The sequence below is a fragment of the Cervus elaphus genome, chromosome 14 (assembly GCF_910594005.1).
Source record: "Cervus elaphus chromosome 14, mCerEla1.1, whole genome shotgun sequence".
Classification (NCBI taxonomy): domain Eukaryota; kingdom Metazoa; phylum Chordata; class Mammalia; order Artiodactyla; family Cervidae; genus Cervus; species Cervus elaphus.
The window spans coordinates 49133040-49148025 of record NC_057828.1 but is presented as its reverse complement, the minus strand read 5'-3'; the positions used below and the strand labels follow the sequence as shown (position 1 = coordinate 49148025).

Genomic DNA, 14986 nt, shown 5'->3' with positions numbered 1-14986 from the left:
GTACGCTCGGGGAGCGATTATTTTTACCTGAATGCCAAAACCCATCGTCTTACGCCCTTCCCACCTAGGATTGTAGGGGGAGGGAAGCCGAGTAGCCTGTCCCACTGCAAAGGATCGGAGGGGGGAGCCTGACTAGACGAACCCGAAGAGAAATGAAGGGATTCGCTCTACTTTTGACAGTCTTTAAAAAAATGAATAAGGAGATTCAATAAACCGTCAACAACCAGGTAGTGGGATGGGAATCGAACCCACTAATTTGGGGAGGTGAGGCCTAATTTGGGGTCCTAATGTCCGAGAGCACTTGGCTGCTTCCTACCCAAAATCCCAGTCAGGAAGCGGGTGCCCAGGGGCTGCCTCCAGGTGCTAGCCCTCTTGGCTGCAGTCAGGTAGAGTCTCCACCACCTCAGACTCAAGCTGCCCATCCTCGGGTCATCCTAGCTTTCCAACTCATCTCTTCTGGTGCGTACTAAGCCGCTTCAGTCGTGTCCCACTCTTTGAGACCCTATGGACTGTAGCCCGACAGACTCCTCTCTCCGTAGGATTCTCCAGGCAAGAATACTGGAGTGGTCTGGCATGTCCTTCTCCAGGGGACCTTCCCGACCCAGGGATCGAACCTGAGTCTCTTAGGTCTCCTGCATTGGCAGGCAGGTTCTTTATCACTAGCGCCATCTGGGAAGTCCCTCATCCCTTCTAGTTTCCCAGCTTCAAAAATTCGTCTGCCAGCGCTCCCCACACTGGCATACAGACAGGAACCACCTGGGAATCTCGCTCCAGATTCCAATTCAGTGGGTCTCATTGGCCTGAGATTCTTCGTTTCATGAGAGCTCCCAGGAGATGCTGCTGCTGCTACTGCTGCTGGTCCACGGACCAAAGTTGAGTGGCAAGGGGTCTTCATCCCCAGATCTGCCGTTCCACACACCGGACTACTTTCAGTCCCTCATGTCCTTGCTGTTAGGGGAAACACTGACTGGAACCGCCCACTTTAGCCATGCACCATAGTAATAATTTGCATGATTTGTGTTATGAGAGGACGTCCTGATAAAAACACAAAATTAACAAGCCACCGCCAACCAGAAGAATTTCGGGTAAGTCAAAAGGAGACACCACGTGTCCTACCAACCTCCCAGAATCCTCCTTGCTGGAATCCATCTTGACTGAGTGATGCGTGTGCCACAAGGAAGGACCCTCAATCAGAGTCAGTGAGATCTGAGTGTTTCAATCAGAAACAACCCAGAAACTAGTCCCATCACCATAAAACCCAAGACTTTCTCCACCATGTGGTGGAGCAGTCCTCCTGGGTTCCCTTACTCTGCTGCTCTCTGCCCTGGCACCCCTTCCCAAGAAAGTCTCTTGCATTATCAGCACATGTGTCTCCTCAGACAATTCATTTCTGAGTGATAGACAAGAGTCCACTCTCTGGCCCTGGAAGGAGTCCACCTTCCTGCAACATTACCAGTTCCAGTCCAAGGTCCTGCATTATAATCACTCACTTGCACACACCCTCCAGTCCCTGTATCCACCTGCCATGTAGTCACCTATCAGAAGCCCAAGCCTCGCTTACAGTGGTGTTAGGATACTCTCCCATGCTGACTAGTCCAGATGTACCAGTTGACCAAGCTCCAAACCCACCTTGCTATTCTTTTTTTTTTTAATAATATGTATTTATTTGTATTTGGCTATGCTGGGTCTTCTTTGCTTTGCAGGCTTTTTTCTTTAGTTTTGGGGAGTGGGAGCTACTCTCTAATTGGGGTATGCAGGCTTCTCATTGTGGTGGCTTCTCTTGTAGTGGAGCAGAGGCTCTAAGGCACACGGGCTTCAGTAGTTGCAACACATGGGCTCAGTAGTTTTGGCTCTTGGACTCTAGAGTACAAGCTCAGCAGTTGTGGCACACGGGCTTAATTGCTCCTCAGCATATGGAATCTTCCCTGATTAGGGATCGAACCCTGCATTGGCAGGTGGTTTCTTTACTGTTGAGACACCAGGAAAACCCCCATGCTGCTATTGCTGACTGCAAACCACATTTCTGCTTTGCCAGCTGGCTGTAATCAGGTTCTTTCAATGGGGACCTAGGAGGGAAACTGCAGGCTGGAGGAAAAAGAAGAGACTTATCTTGGTTTACTTCCTGCTTGTTCCTGTTCTGTTGGTGTTACCTCCTCCTGCTTCTTCATCCTGGTAGCAGCAGTTGGAACAGTCCAGAAACCTCAGCTGAATCCAGTTGCAGTAATTCCAACACTTGTAGAACCAGCTTCATTGTCTTCTCCCCAACACCAGCTGAGCAGTGCTCAGCTTCCTGAGCCCCCTCCTTCAAGTGTCTACAGTCTAATAAGATCATCCTAGGAGTGGCAACTACTTCTTGCAGTTGCTAGAGTTCTTATGTTACCCCTCAAGTTACCTAGTTCACAAACCTTTGTACTTGATTAACAATCCTTAGTGTGCTTTTTCCCAAGTGACCTGACCCCTCTCTTAACTTAGCAAGCCTTGGGGCTACCTTCCAGTCCTCTAAATAATTTTTTTCACACCTCTGGCCAGAATGCCAGCTCCTCATGCCAAAACATCCCTCTCAACTGATGACCTCCATTGCTCTCTTTTTGAAAACACAGAAGCAATCCAGAAAGAATTTTCAGATACACACCACCTGGGTCTTCCAGACCCAGGAATCAAACCAGGGTCTCCTGCATTGCAGGAGGATTCTTTACCAACTGAGCTATCAGGGAAGCCCAAGACCCAATGCAGCCAAAAATAAATATTTTTTGAAAGTTGACTGCTAATCTTATAAAAATATAATAATAATTAAAAAAACCTCCCATCTTAAAACAGTAAAAGCAATCTCTCAACCCCCAACATTTCCTGTCATACACTACCCCTTTCATCTCCTATCTGCTATGTACTGAATGTTTGTGTCCTTCCAAATTCATAAGTGAGACCCTAGTCCCCAAAGTGATGGTATTTGGAGGCAAGTCCTCTGGGAAGTAATTAGATTTATAAGCGATCATGAGGGTGGGGCTTTATGGTGGGACTGGCAAAGACGACACCTGAGATCTGTCTTGCCATGCGAGCCACAGGGAGAAGACAGCCGACAATAAGCCAGGAAGAGTGGCTGCACCAGGAGCCCAATCTGTCTACACCTGACCTCGGGCTTCCAGCCTCACAACTGTGAGAAATTTCCAATAAACCACCTAGCTGGTGATATTGTTTCCTCTGTGCACTGTCAATTTCTCCTCCCATTTCCTTTTGAACCCACTTGCGGGGGTGGGGGGGTGCTTTGCACACACACACACCGGCCACCAGGACAGCTCTCGTCAAGGTCACTGATGATGTCCTCCTGTTAAGAACTGGGGTTAGGTCCTGGTCTTCTTCCTGCTTCTATTAGCATCTGATACCAGAGGTCACTCATCCTTGGTGACCCTTCTTCCCTGGGTCCCCAGGACCTCAATCTCTCCTGGTTCTCCTTCCACCTCTGGCCACTCCTTCTCTGTCTCCTTGCTGCTCCCTCCTCCTCCTCCCTGGACTTGAAGGTCTGCAAGAAGCAAAGCCCCTCTCGTTTTTATCTACACTTGACCTTTGCCATGCTCCAAACACATATCTTTTTTTTTTTTTTTTTTGGCCATGCCACAGGGCATGCAGGATCTTAGTTCCCTGACCAAGGATCAAACCTGCATCCCCTGCAGTGGAAGTGCACAGTCTTAACCACTGTTCCACCAGGGAAGCCCAGACACATAACCTTAAGTATGACTCCCCAAGTCTGTATGTACAGCCTCCAGCGTGGACTCCTCTCTAGTCTAGAGGGTGAAGATGACCACCTTCACCCCAAAGATGCAACCCTCAACTCTCCATGCCCTTGCCTCCACTCTCCATCCTCAGCCTCACCCCAATCCTGCATCCCTTCCTCTCCACCCACATTGGTCTTCCTTTCCTTCCTTCACATTTATTCCAACTTCTGGGACCTTGTACTTGCTGTTGGCTCAGCTTTGAACTCTTCATGGCTTTTCTTGTGTCTCATTTCTTCTCATTCTCCAGGCGCTCTGCCCATCCATGGTTATCTAGTGTGTCTTCAGCTCCACCTCCTCCCAGCTGCCCTCCATTACATCATTCCAATTCTTTCCTTCAGAATATTTAACATAGACTGTCATTTTTGTATTTGTTGATTTGTGTACTTGGTGAACCTGGTTTGTCTATTTCTATGTATAGGGTCCCTGGTGGATGCTCAGTAAATATTGATACTACTCAAATAGTAAGGCTGTAAGGTGGTCAGGATTGGTGACTCAGATGGTAAAGAATCTGCCTGCAATGCAGGAGACCCGGGTTCAATCCCTGGGTCGAGAAGATCCCCTGGAGAAGGGAATGGCTACCCATTCCAGTATTCTTTCCTGGAGAATTCCATGGACAGAGAGGAGCCTGACTGGCTATAGCCATAGGGTTGCAGAGTCAGGACACAACTAAGTGACTGACACTTTCACTTTTTTTAAAGATGTTCAGGAAGATTAGTTGAGATAATACAAGTAAAGGAGCTTTGAATAGTACCTTGACCTGTAAACACTTGCCACTGTTACTATGACTTGGAGCACAAGGGCTAGAGAGGACTGTGCTAGCGTTAATTTAGGCAGGTTGATAGGGAGTCCAAGGCTCCTTTATGGAGGAGGTGAACATTCTTGCTCCAGTTCTTTTGCCTTAGTCACATAGGCTGCACAAGCAACAATGTATCTTACTCATGCTTTCCTTAAGCCTTGTGCAACAATGTATCTTGTCTGAGAGCCGGCTTTTCTTTAGATCTGGAGCTAATAATTACAGAGCAGTACTAGAAGGTGGCTGGATGGCATCACTGACTCCATGGCCTTGAGTTTGAGTAAACTCCAGGAGTTGGTGATAGACAGGGAGGCCTGACGTGCTGCGATTCATGGGATCGCAAAGAGTCAGACACAACTGAGCAACTGAACTGAACTGAACTGAATACATCTTACTGGAGAAGGAAATGGCAACCCACTCCAGTATTCTTGCCTGGAAAATCCCATGGACGGAGGAGCCTATTAGGCTACAGTCCATGGGGTTGCCAAGAGTCTGACATGATTGATACTCGTGGGTATGCTTTCCTTAGGCTCTAAGTTGATGATTATAATTGTAACAAATCTTGCCTGGGAACCTGTTTTCTCAGCAACACTATATCTCTCCCAGAGGCATGTTGCCTGGAACCCATTCTCCCTGGCTAATCTTGTGTCAAAGTTATCTCAGGATGTATGCCTTAGGAAAGGGTCTGGTAAAACTTTCAGTCTTGAGGTATTCTTTTTATCTATTTTCAGCAGCCAGCTGAAAAGTGTATAATGCCCTGCTCAATCTAGCAAAGTGGGTACTCTTCCCACCCCCTTCTGATGTCTACGTCAGAAACTTTCTCTATCCTTTCATTTCAATAAAATCTTTGCTGCACAAAGCTCTGAGTGACTGAGACTGCATCTTTGGTTCTGGAGTGAAACCTTCAGAGACCACAAACTCAACACCTACCACCATAAGCTATCAACCCTGAAAAGAATAGATGTTTCCTGCCTAGAATTCACTTCCTTTCTTCTCCCTTGCAAACTTCTACTCATCCTTCAAAACCCAGCTAGAATATTATCTCCTAGTTTTTCCTAACTGATTAGTAAGATTTAATTGAGCACCTTCCATGGGTCAGGCTGTGGCTTGACCCTGATTTCCGGGACGGGGGTCAGGGTGGGGGTGGTGGTGGCGGGAGCAGAGATGGGGGCTGCTCTCCAGGAGCTCAGGATGGCATGTGCAGAGAAAGCAGGCAATTTGGAGAAAATCACCCTGGGTGAAACAAGTATACAGCAGGCCAAGAAAGGCAGAGGGGCCCAGGTGGAAAGGCTCAGCGTGTCCTCTCTCGTTCTTTCCCTCCTAAAGCTACCTCTTTGTGGGGCACTCCGCTGCTGATGGGACTGGCATCTTAATTATTTGGAGGCTTCAGTTCAGTTCAGCCACTCAGTCGTGTCCGACTCTTTGCGACCCCATGAATCGCAGCACACCAGGCCTCCCTGTCCATCACCAACTCCCGGAGTTTACCCACACTCATGTCCCACGACTCAAGTCGGTGATGCCATCCAGCCATCTCATCCTGTGTCGTCCCCTTCTCCTCCTGCCCCCAATCCCCCCCCAGCATCAGGGTCTTTTCCAATGAGTCAACTCTTCACATGAAGTGGTCAAAGTATTGGAGTTTCAGCTTCAGCATCAGTCCTTCCAGTGAACACCCAGGACTGATCTCCTTTAGGATGGACTGGTTGGATCTCCTTGAGGTCCAAGGGACTCTCAAGAGTCTTCTCCAACACCACAGTTCAAAAGCATCAGTTCTTCGGTGCTCAGCTTTCTTCACCATCCAACCCTCAAATCCATACATGACCACTGGAGAAACCATAGCCTTGACTAGACGGACCTTTGTTGGCAAAGTAATGTCTCTGCTTTTTAATATGCTATCTAGGTTGGTCATAACTTTCCTTCCAAGGAGTAAGCATCTTTTAATTTCATGGCTGCAGTCACCATCTGCAGTGATTTGGAAGCCCCCCAAAATAAAGTCTGACACTGTTTCCACTGTTTCCCCATCTATTTCCCATGAAGTGATGAGACCAGATGCCATGATCTTAATTTTCTGAACGTTGAGCTTTAAGCCAACTTTTTTACTTTCCTCTTTCACTTTCATCAAGAGGCTTTTTAGTTCCTCTTCACTTTCTGCCATAAGGGTGGGGTCATCTGCATATCTGAGGTTATTGATATTTCTTCCGGCAATCTTGATTCCACTTTGTGCTTCTTCCAGCCCAGCGTTTCTCATGGTGTACTCTGCATATAAGTTAAATAATCAGGGTGACAATATACAGCCTTAATGTACTCCTTTTCATATTTGGAACCAGTCTGTTGGTCTCTGTCCAGTTCTAACTGTTGCTTCCTGACCTGCAAATAGGTTTCTCAAGAGGCAGGTCAGGTGGTCTGGTATTCCCATCTCTTTCAGAATTTTCCACAGTTTATTGTTATCCACACAGTGAAAGGCTTTGGCATAGTCAATAAAGCAGAAATAGATGTTTTTCTGGAAAAACATCTTGCTTTTTCAATGACTCAGCGGATGTTGGCAATTTGATCTCTGGCTCCTCTGCCTTTTCTAAAACCACCTTGACCATCTGGAAGTTCACAGTTCACATATTGCTGAAGCCTGGCTTAGAGAATTTTGAGCATTACTTTACTAGCATGTGAGATGAGTGCAATTGTGCGGTAGTTTGAGCATTCTTTCGCATTGCCTTTCTTTGGGATTGGAATGAAAACTGACCTTTTCCAGTCCTGTAGTCACTGCTGAGTTTTCCAAATTTGCTGGCATATTGAGTGCAGCACTTTCACAGCATCATCTTTCAGGATGTGAAATAGCTCAACTGGAATTTCATCACCTTCTCTAACTTTGTTCGAGGCTTAGGACGTGCATTTCACTTCATTGAAGTCTGCCCTGATCACTGGGAGGTCCCCCTGTTCTAACCCACCTCCGAGGCTCTGAGAGGTCGGAATCTTGGCCGGGGGGGCCCCCAACCTGCCAAACCCAGCAGTGGCATGCCAAGCCCTCTCACGTGCCTCCCAAGCCAATGGTGGGAGGGGCGGCTGCTGCTCTCGGGCGCCCTCAACTGGCCGTTGAGGAAATAGGACCGCGCTGACTAACTCCTGTCCCGGCCAAGTCCGACCGGACAGAGCCATCTGGCCGGGGGGCCATAGACCCCTGAGGAGCCCGCAGCCAGGGCCTTCGCCCCGCTCTGCGCGGCGCTCCGGCGACTCCGGGCTCGGGGCTCTGCCATCCCGGGCGGCATCCAGTCCAAGTTTCGAACCCTGGCCCCACGGGGTCATTTCCAGCCGCGCGTTCCCGCCACACTCCTCCAGGCGTGGGGGTACGGTGGCCGTGGCCGTGGCTGTGACCGGAGCCCTGGGTCAGAGCGGTGGGGGGGAGCGCGGAGTTCGTTCGGTGCAGGCCCTCGCGGCGAGGCAGCAGCCGCCGGTCTGGGAAAGGTGGAGCGGAGCACCGGGGGGCGGAAGGGTTGCCGCCTGAGGGTCACCCAGAGGACACCGGCGGGAGAATTCCTAAGGTGGGAGTAAGGGGAGGTTGGGTGGGGGATAAAGAGGAAGGCTGGGCGTTGGGTAGGATGCATTGACTGACCTTCCAGGGCCGCCTTGGAGACGTGGGAGGACGCACAGGGTCTGGCCTCTCTGCGGGAGTCCTGCCCATCCTCCCCGCCCCGGCGCGCTAGCCCCCAGCCCCGAGCCCTAGCTGCTCCCCCGCTCCACGATCTCTGGACGCCGCGAAGGGTCCGGGCAGGACAGGTAAGGGGGACCCGCACAGGGGAAGGGGAGCTGCAGATGCGGGCGCGGGCACGGTGAGAGCTCCCCCCCAAACAAGGGCGCCCTGCCGCCCTCCTGCGCTGTCCCTGAAGATGTCCGGAGCTATCTTCACGCCTCTGGAGGGGCCGGGCGCCCTGGATGGGACAAGCGGCCACCCCCTCGTGTGCCCGCTGTGCCACGCGCAGTATGAGCGCCCCTGCCTGCTGGACTGCTTTCATGAGTTCTGCGCCGGCTGCCTGCGTGGCCGTGCTGCCGATGGCCGCCTCGCCTGCCCTCTGTGCCAGTGAGTGCCTGGAAGCCCCAGAGGAGGGGAGGCTGGCTCCCTCTGGGAAGGGATCTGGGTGCTGGGAGGGAGGGCAAGACTCTTCAGGAAGAAGGCTGGGAGAGAGACTGCACCCAGCTGGTGCCTCTCTGCCAGAGATTGTGAAGGCTGCTGCCCATTTTACAGATCAGGGTAACTGAGACCTGGGATTATGACCCAAGGCCTCTCAAGATAAGTCAGGGGGCAAGGGCAGGCTAGAGTGCCTGTGCTGTGGAATTGGATGCTGCTGGAGTAGGCGATCGCAGCTCCGCATCTGGACACTCCCAATGACTCACTTAGGGGTCCTTAAGTCTTAGGTCAAAGTAGCAAGTTATGTTGGCTCAAGTTACCTGTGCATGTGTGCTCAGTTGCTCAGTGTCTGAGTCTTTGTGACCCCACGGACTGTAGCACTCCAGGCTCCTCCTCTGTCCATGGGATTCTCCAGGCAAGAATACTAGAGTGGGTTGCCATTTCTAGGGGGTTTTCACGACCCAGGGATTGAACCCAAGTCTCCTTTGTCCCCTGCATTGCAAGTGGATTCTTTAGCCGCTGGGCTACCGGGGAAACTCAGGATACCTGGGGTGGCCCTGAATTTGCCTAATGCAGTGAGAGGGGCTTGAGGGGAGGCTTCTGCCTTTGACACCCTGAGTCGCCAACCCCCTCCCAGGATCCCTCCAGGTCTGGGAAGGGACTGGGTCGGAGTGAGCACTGACTGAGCACTGACTGAAATATTTATAGATGTCAGGCCTGCAGGCACCCCACCTCCCACCCTATTTTTAGCTCCGCCTGGAATGTACACAGTAGGAAGTGGGTAGGGAGCCTCGGAGAAGGGGCATCTGGAGCTTTGCTGAAGCTTCTCCACAGGCACCAGACGGTGGTGAAGGGCCCCAGCGGGCTCCCTCCAGTGGATCGGCTGTTGCAGTTCCTGGTGGACAGCTCAGGGGATGGCACCGAGGTGGTGCGCTGCGCCAACTGCGACCTGGAGTGCGGCAAGCAGGCAGGGGCACCTGGGGTGCAGTGGGGAGTGGAGGGCACCAGGCTGCACTGTCCTGATGCCATATCCTCAGAGGATCACCCAACAGTGGGCTCTCCAGCCCCTCTCTCAGACACCTCATATCCAGAACAGGGGCCCCATTTTACTGGTGTGGGGACTGAAGTCCAAAATAACTCACTTGAACCAACAGTGTGTTAGGTGCAGGGGTTAAAGCCATTTGGATTTGGGGGGAGTTTACTGGCCCCCAACTCAGGGCAGAGTTGTGAAATGGAACAGGAAGAGCAATCCAATGCACAGACCTGGAGTCCCTCGAGGGTCCACGGCTTCCTGGGTAGCGGTGAGCTGCTATCTGCAGCCAGAGATGGGACAGGGGATGTGAGCACACTGTCTCACTGGGGAGAGGTCATCCTGAAGGACCTGGGAGCAGAGGCCAGGCTTCAGGCTGGACTGAGAAGTGCACAGGGGACTCTCTCTGGACTGTGGGAGCTGATCTGAGGATTCCCAGGAGAATGTCCCTACAGGAGCAAAAGGTCAGGGTGTGCTGGCAAGTTCTAGAATATGTGCTACCTGGAAGTACAGAGATAAAGAGTAGTAGGTGAGGGGCTGGACGTAGGGAGAGCCTGGGGAGGAAATGGCCTTGAATGCCAAAGAAATTGGGAGTCTGTGTTTTCATAGCCATCCCTGGGATCGATGCCTTGGACTCTCAGCCACAGGGAAGGGCACCTGCAGACCTTCACCCCTTTCCCCCTCCCAGTCAAGTTCCAACTCCAAATGGCTGGGGTGAACACAGCCATGTAGCTCCTATTGAGGGTGCCAAGAGGGGCTTGACAGGTCTTGCCCATGGGCACACATACGTTTCTGTTGTAGGTTAAATGTTTTGCAAATACAATGTCTGCCCTCCCCACAACCCTGGGGAACCCCCTCCTCAAGCCCGTTATGGGTACCTCCCCCTTACCTACTCTCTCAGCCTTGATATTCTCGTCTGTAAACTGGGGATACAGAGCACTGCGCGTCGGGTTTACATGAGAGGGCTGCCGGCGGCCGTGCCCCCTGCCGGAGACTCGCAGACGCGCAAAGACAGGCTCCCAGTTCACCGGCGGACTGAGCCCGAGCTCTGTCCGCAGGACGCGGAGACCACATACTTCTGCAACACTTGCGGGCAGCCGCTGTGCGCACGCTGCCGCGACGAGACGCACCGGGCACGCATGTTCGCGCGCCACGACATCGTGGCCTTGGGCCAGCGCAGCCGCGACGTGCTCCAGAAGTGCAGTGAGTGCGGCGTGCGGGGACGGGGCCGGCGCCGGGCGGGGATGGGGGCGGGCGCTGCCCGGCGCCCTCACCGCCGTCCCCGCCGCAGCGCTGCACGCCGAGCCCTATGTCCTGTTCTCCACCGACAAGAAGTCGCTGCTGTGCATCCGCTGCTTCCGGGACATGCAGGGGTGGGTAGAGGGCGCAGGAGGTGAGGGGCTGGCGAGCGTCCCGGAGCGGGCTCACGCGCGGGGTCCTTGCAGGGAGAGCCGCGTCCACTGCGTGGACCTCGAGTCAGCTTACGTCCAGGGCTGCGAGCGGCTGCAGCAGGCGGTGCTGGTGAGCGCGGGCTGCCGGGCGCGCCGGGGCCGGGGTTGGGAACGCGCGTCCCCAGGAGGCTGAGGCCACCCTGTCCCCAGGAGGTGAAGGCCCTGCAGACCGCCACGCGAGAGGCCATCGAGCTGCTGCAGGCGATGGTGGAGGAGGTGCGACGCAGCGCGGCAGAGGAGGAGGCCGCCATCCATGCCCTCTTCAGCAGCATGCAGGTGAGGCATAGGGGGGACCGAACAGCCACAGCCCAGAATCCTTATCAGCATGACCTGACTGGGGCCCAGGCCTGCCCCAGCCCTCCTAGAGATTCTAGTATAGCAAGCACTGAACTACTTTCAGGAGTTAGTTAATCTTAGTAGCCAGGAAAATTCAGAGGAGGAGCAAGGGCCCGCCCTAGGCTGGGGCTGGTGATGGGAGGTGGTCAGGGAAGACTTTCCGTAGGAGGTGACATTGAAGGTGAGGCTGTCGGTGCTCCCAGGCAGGGGTAGCAGAGCTCGTGGGCTGGAGAGAGAGCCAGGCTAAGCAGCTGTGTGGCTGGAACCCGGGAGCCTGGGAGAGTGCTGGGAGGGGGCAGGGCCGAGTCTGCCCAGTCAGTTAGTGGACTGTCCCTCCCAGGACAAACTGTTAGAGAGGAAAGCGCTGCTGCTGCAGGCCGTGCAGAGGTGAGTAGTGGCAGGGTCTCCACCCTCTGCCCCTTGACTTCCAGACACCAGCTGGAGCCTAGGCCAGCCCTGTCCCACCCTAAGAGCAAGACATCCAGGTGTCCACCCCAGTGGGGGGAAGGCAGGGTGGCTCAGTGAAGGGGAGACAGGGAAGGATGCACAAAGTGGGTGGGGAGATGGAACCACTCAGTTCCGAGGCCTCGCCCAGGTGGGGGTGGGCAGCCCTCCCCTTGGAGATGAGGCTGCCTGCCCCTCCCCCAGCCAGTATGAAGAGAAGGACAAGGCCTTCAAGGAGCAGCTCTCCCATCTGGCCACTCTGCTGCCCACCCTGCAGGTAAGCGGAGCTGGGGGCGTGGGACCAGGCACCCCTCCCAGGCACTGAGCAGCGTCCCTCTTGCAGGTTCACCTGGTCATCTGCTCTTCCTTCCTCAGCTTGGCCAACAAGGCCGAGTTCCTGGACCTGGGCTACGTGAGTGCCCCCAGCTCCTGGGTGCCCCCCTCCCCAGCAGGAGCCTACTGTGCACGTCTGAGACCCCCACCTCAGGGCTGGGCATCCTGTTACCTGGAGGCTGGCCACCTCCTCCACATCGTCATCTACAAACTACTTGGGGGCCAGCAGAGCCCTTTTAAGAGGACAGCAGGGAATTCCCTGGTGGTCTCCATTGGTTAGGACTCTGCAAGGGTCAGTCCCTGACGGGGGAACTAAGATCCCCCAAAGCTGCCAGTGCAGCCAATAAATAAATAAGAGGACAGCAGAGCCTGAAGGGAGCACAAACCTCCTCCCCTAAAACGCAGAGTCTACTGAAGTCCAGACATCCCAGCCTTTCCAGTCGATTTGGGGGGCGGGGTGGGGGTGGGGGTTGGGGTGGACATCCGGCCAACCCCAGGGAGGATCGGAAGGCAGGTAACCGTCCTAAAGGCAGACTCGCCCTCCGGACCCCTCCCCTCAGTGTCACCCCCCTCCCCCGCCCGCACCCACCCACCTGAGAGCCCTCCCCTTCCCCGCTCCCCCTGCCACAGGAGCTGATGGAGAGATTGCAGGGCATCGTCACGCGGCCACATCGCCTGCGGCCGGCACAGAGCAGCAAGGTGCGTGGGGGCGTGGGGTGGGCCGGGGGCGGGGACGAGGGCCGGGGACGCAGAGTGGGCGGGGGAGACCGGGGCGCGGGGTGGGCCGGGGGCGGGAGCGCAGTCCCGCAGGGTAGGGACCTACCTCACGACCTCGTCCCGCCACCCAGATCGCCAGCGACCACCGTGCCGAGTTCGCGCGCTGCCTGGAGCCGCTACTGATGCTGGGGCCACGCCGGGCGGCGGGTGCCGGGGGTGGCACCAGCACGTGAGCCGCGAGGGCGCCGGAACCGGGAACGGGGAGGCGGGCACAAGATTCCCATTGGGGTGGGGGCAGACTTTCCCAGCTCACCGAGCTCCGGGCGCCGCGTCTGAGCACCTCCGACCTCCACTCGGAAGCCTGCCCAGCCTGAAAGCAGCCATCCTGGTCGGAAGCCCACGGTAGACGGCTTGGAGCCGGGTCAGGGGTAAACAGGAGGACTCAGGGGCTGCCCCCAACCGCAGTTGTGCATCTGGATTGGGGTGTCTAAGCCCTGAAAGGAAGGGTAGCTTACAGTGGGGTCTCGGTCACCAGAAGCCGCAGGGGGTCTGACTTCCGGGAATGGGGGGGGGGGCAGTCTGAAGAGCTGGAGATCCCTACGAGTTAGGAGAAATGCCTAAGCTGGGGGTGTCTGCCAAGGGTCCCAGGGCCCTAAGCACCGGAGACTGGGCATCAGGCCAAATTTTCAAGGTCCAGCATGTGTGCGTGAACTTACGGTGTGCTGGGGACCAGCCCTGAGGACATCCTGATGGACTCTTCTGCACACTGGCATCACCCTCAGGATTTTTAAAAATACCCTGCTGATGTCATTGGTCTTGGGTGGGCAAAGCCTGGCATCAGGTTTATTTTGGGCCCCTGTGTGGTTCTGCTGTGCCGCCTGGGTGAGAGGCTGGGGGAAGGGAAGACTCTCTGGACCCCCACAGCCACATCCACATGAGTTCTCTCCCCAGGCTCGCAGGGGGCCCGGGCCCCAAGGTGCTGAGGGGGCCCGGCTGCCCTTCCCCAGTGGGGAAGATGTTGGGGTCACCAGTCCAAAAGCCCACACTGCACCGGTCCATCAGCACCAAGGTGCTGCTGGCGGAGGGCGAGGACTCACCCTTCACGGAGCACTGCCGCCACTATGAGGACTCCTACCGGGTGAGGAGGCCGGGATGCGCCAGTGAGGAAAGGCCCCACCCCTTCACACCAAAGTGCAGTGGCCAAACCTCATCCGGCCACCAGGGCTGCCAGACGCCCCTCCACCGAGGCCCCCGCAGTGCACCCAGCCTGCAGGGCACACGGGCACACACCGGTCTCTCCCCTCCCCCAGCGCCTGCAGGCAGAGATGCAGAACCTGAAGGACCAGGTACAGGAGCTGCACCGGGACCTCACCAAGCACCATTCCCTCATCAAAGCCGAGATCATGGGTGACATCTTACACAAGGCCCTGCAGGTGGATGCCCAGATCGCCTCGGAGTATGCTTCCGTGGAGGGCCTGAGAGCAGTCTTCCAGGAGGTAGCCCTTCCCGAGGCACCTCCCTCCCCTGCAGCCCCACCTGTCAGCTTGTCGGTGGGCTACCCCCAGATAGGAAGTGGGAGGGGACCTCAGCCTGGTGCCCCAGGAGGCCTTCACAGGCTCTGGAACCTGGGTCTCTGCTGTCTGGAACCCAGGAACTTCCTGGGAGCACACTGGAACCATGGGAACTGCCCAGGAGCACCCTGTGGTTCTGAGCAGCTAGAGGACAGAAATGCCAACAATGGAACTTCCAATTCAGCCATGTGCAATATCCAGCTTACTTTCTTTTTCAGATTTGGGAGGACTCCTACCAGCGGGTGGCTAACGAACAGGAGATATATGAAGGTCCCGGGCAGCTGCTGCTGAGTGCTCCCCCTCCACATGCTTTCAGGGGCAGGAAGCTAGTTACCCAATCACCAGATTGGAACTCCCAAACTCTTCTTATTTATTTGGCTGTGCCGGGTCTTAGTTGTGGTATGGAGGATCTAGTTCCCTGACCAGG

General features: G+C 55.1%; 1 protein-coding gene across 12 annotated transcripts in view; it reads left to right on the top strand.

The window, feature by feature from the left end:
* The first annotated feature begins 561 nt into the window (after nt 1-561).
* Nucleotides 562-14986, top strand: part of RNF207 (ring finger protein 207) — a 24426-nt gene continuing 10001 nt past the window's right edge. The window contains exons 1-16 of one of the 12 annotated variants that reach the window (XM_043923306.1): nt 562-1085; nt 8172-8328; nt 8439-8629; nt 9512-9644; nt 10766-10910; nt 10999-11080; nt 11153-11228; nt 11309-11434; nt 11835-11881; nt 12143-12215; nt 12282-12350; nt 12902-12970; nt 13120-13217; nt 13940-14126; nt 14299-14484; nt 14778-14829. In XM_043923306.1, the coding sequence (XP_043779241.1) occupies nt 8439-8629; nt 9512-9644; nt 10766-10910; nt 10999-11080; nt 11153-11228; nt 11309-11434; nt 11835-11881; nt 12143-12215; nt 12282-12350; nt 12902-12970; nt 13120-13217; nt 13940-14126; nt 14299-14484; nt 14778-14829 (1534 nt within the window). In that variant the 5' untranslated portion in view covers nt 562-1085; nt 8172-8328. Of the gene's footprint in view, nt 1086-7330; nt 8094-8171; nt 8329-8404; nt 8630-9500; nt 9645-10765; nt 10911-10998; nt 11081-11152; nt 11435-11834; nt 11882-12142; nt 12216-12281; nt 12351-12901; nt 12971-13119; nt 13218-13939; nt 14127-14298; nt 14485-14777; nt 14830-14986 lie in introns of those variants that run through there. The other 11 variants (XM_043923307.1, XM_043923305.1, XM_043923302.1 and 8 more) reach the window with 11 other exon arrangements.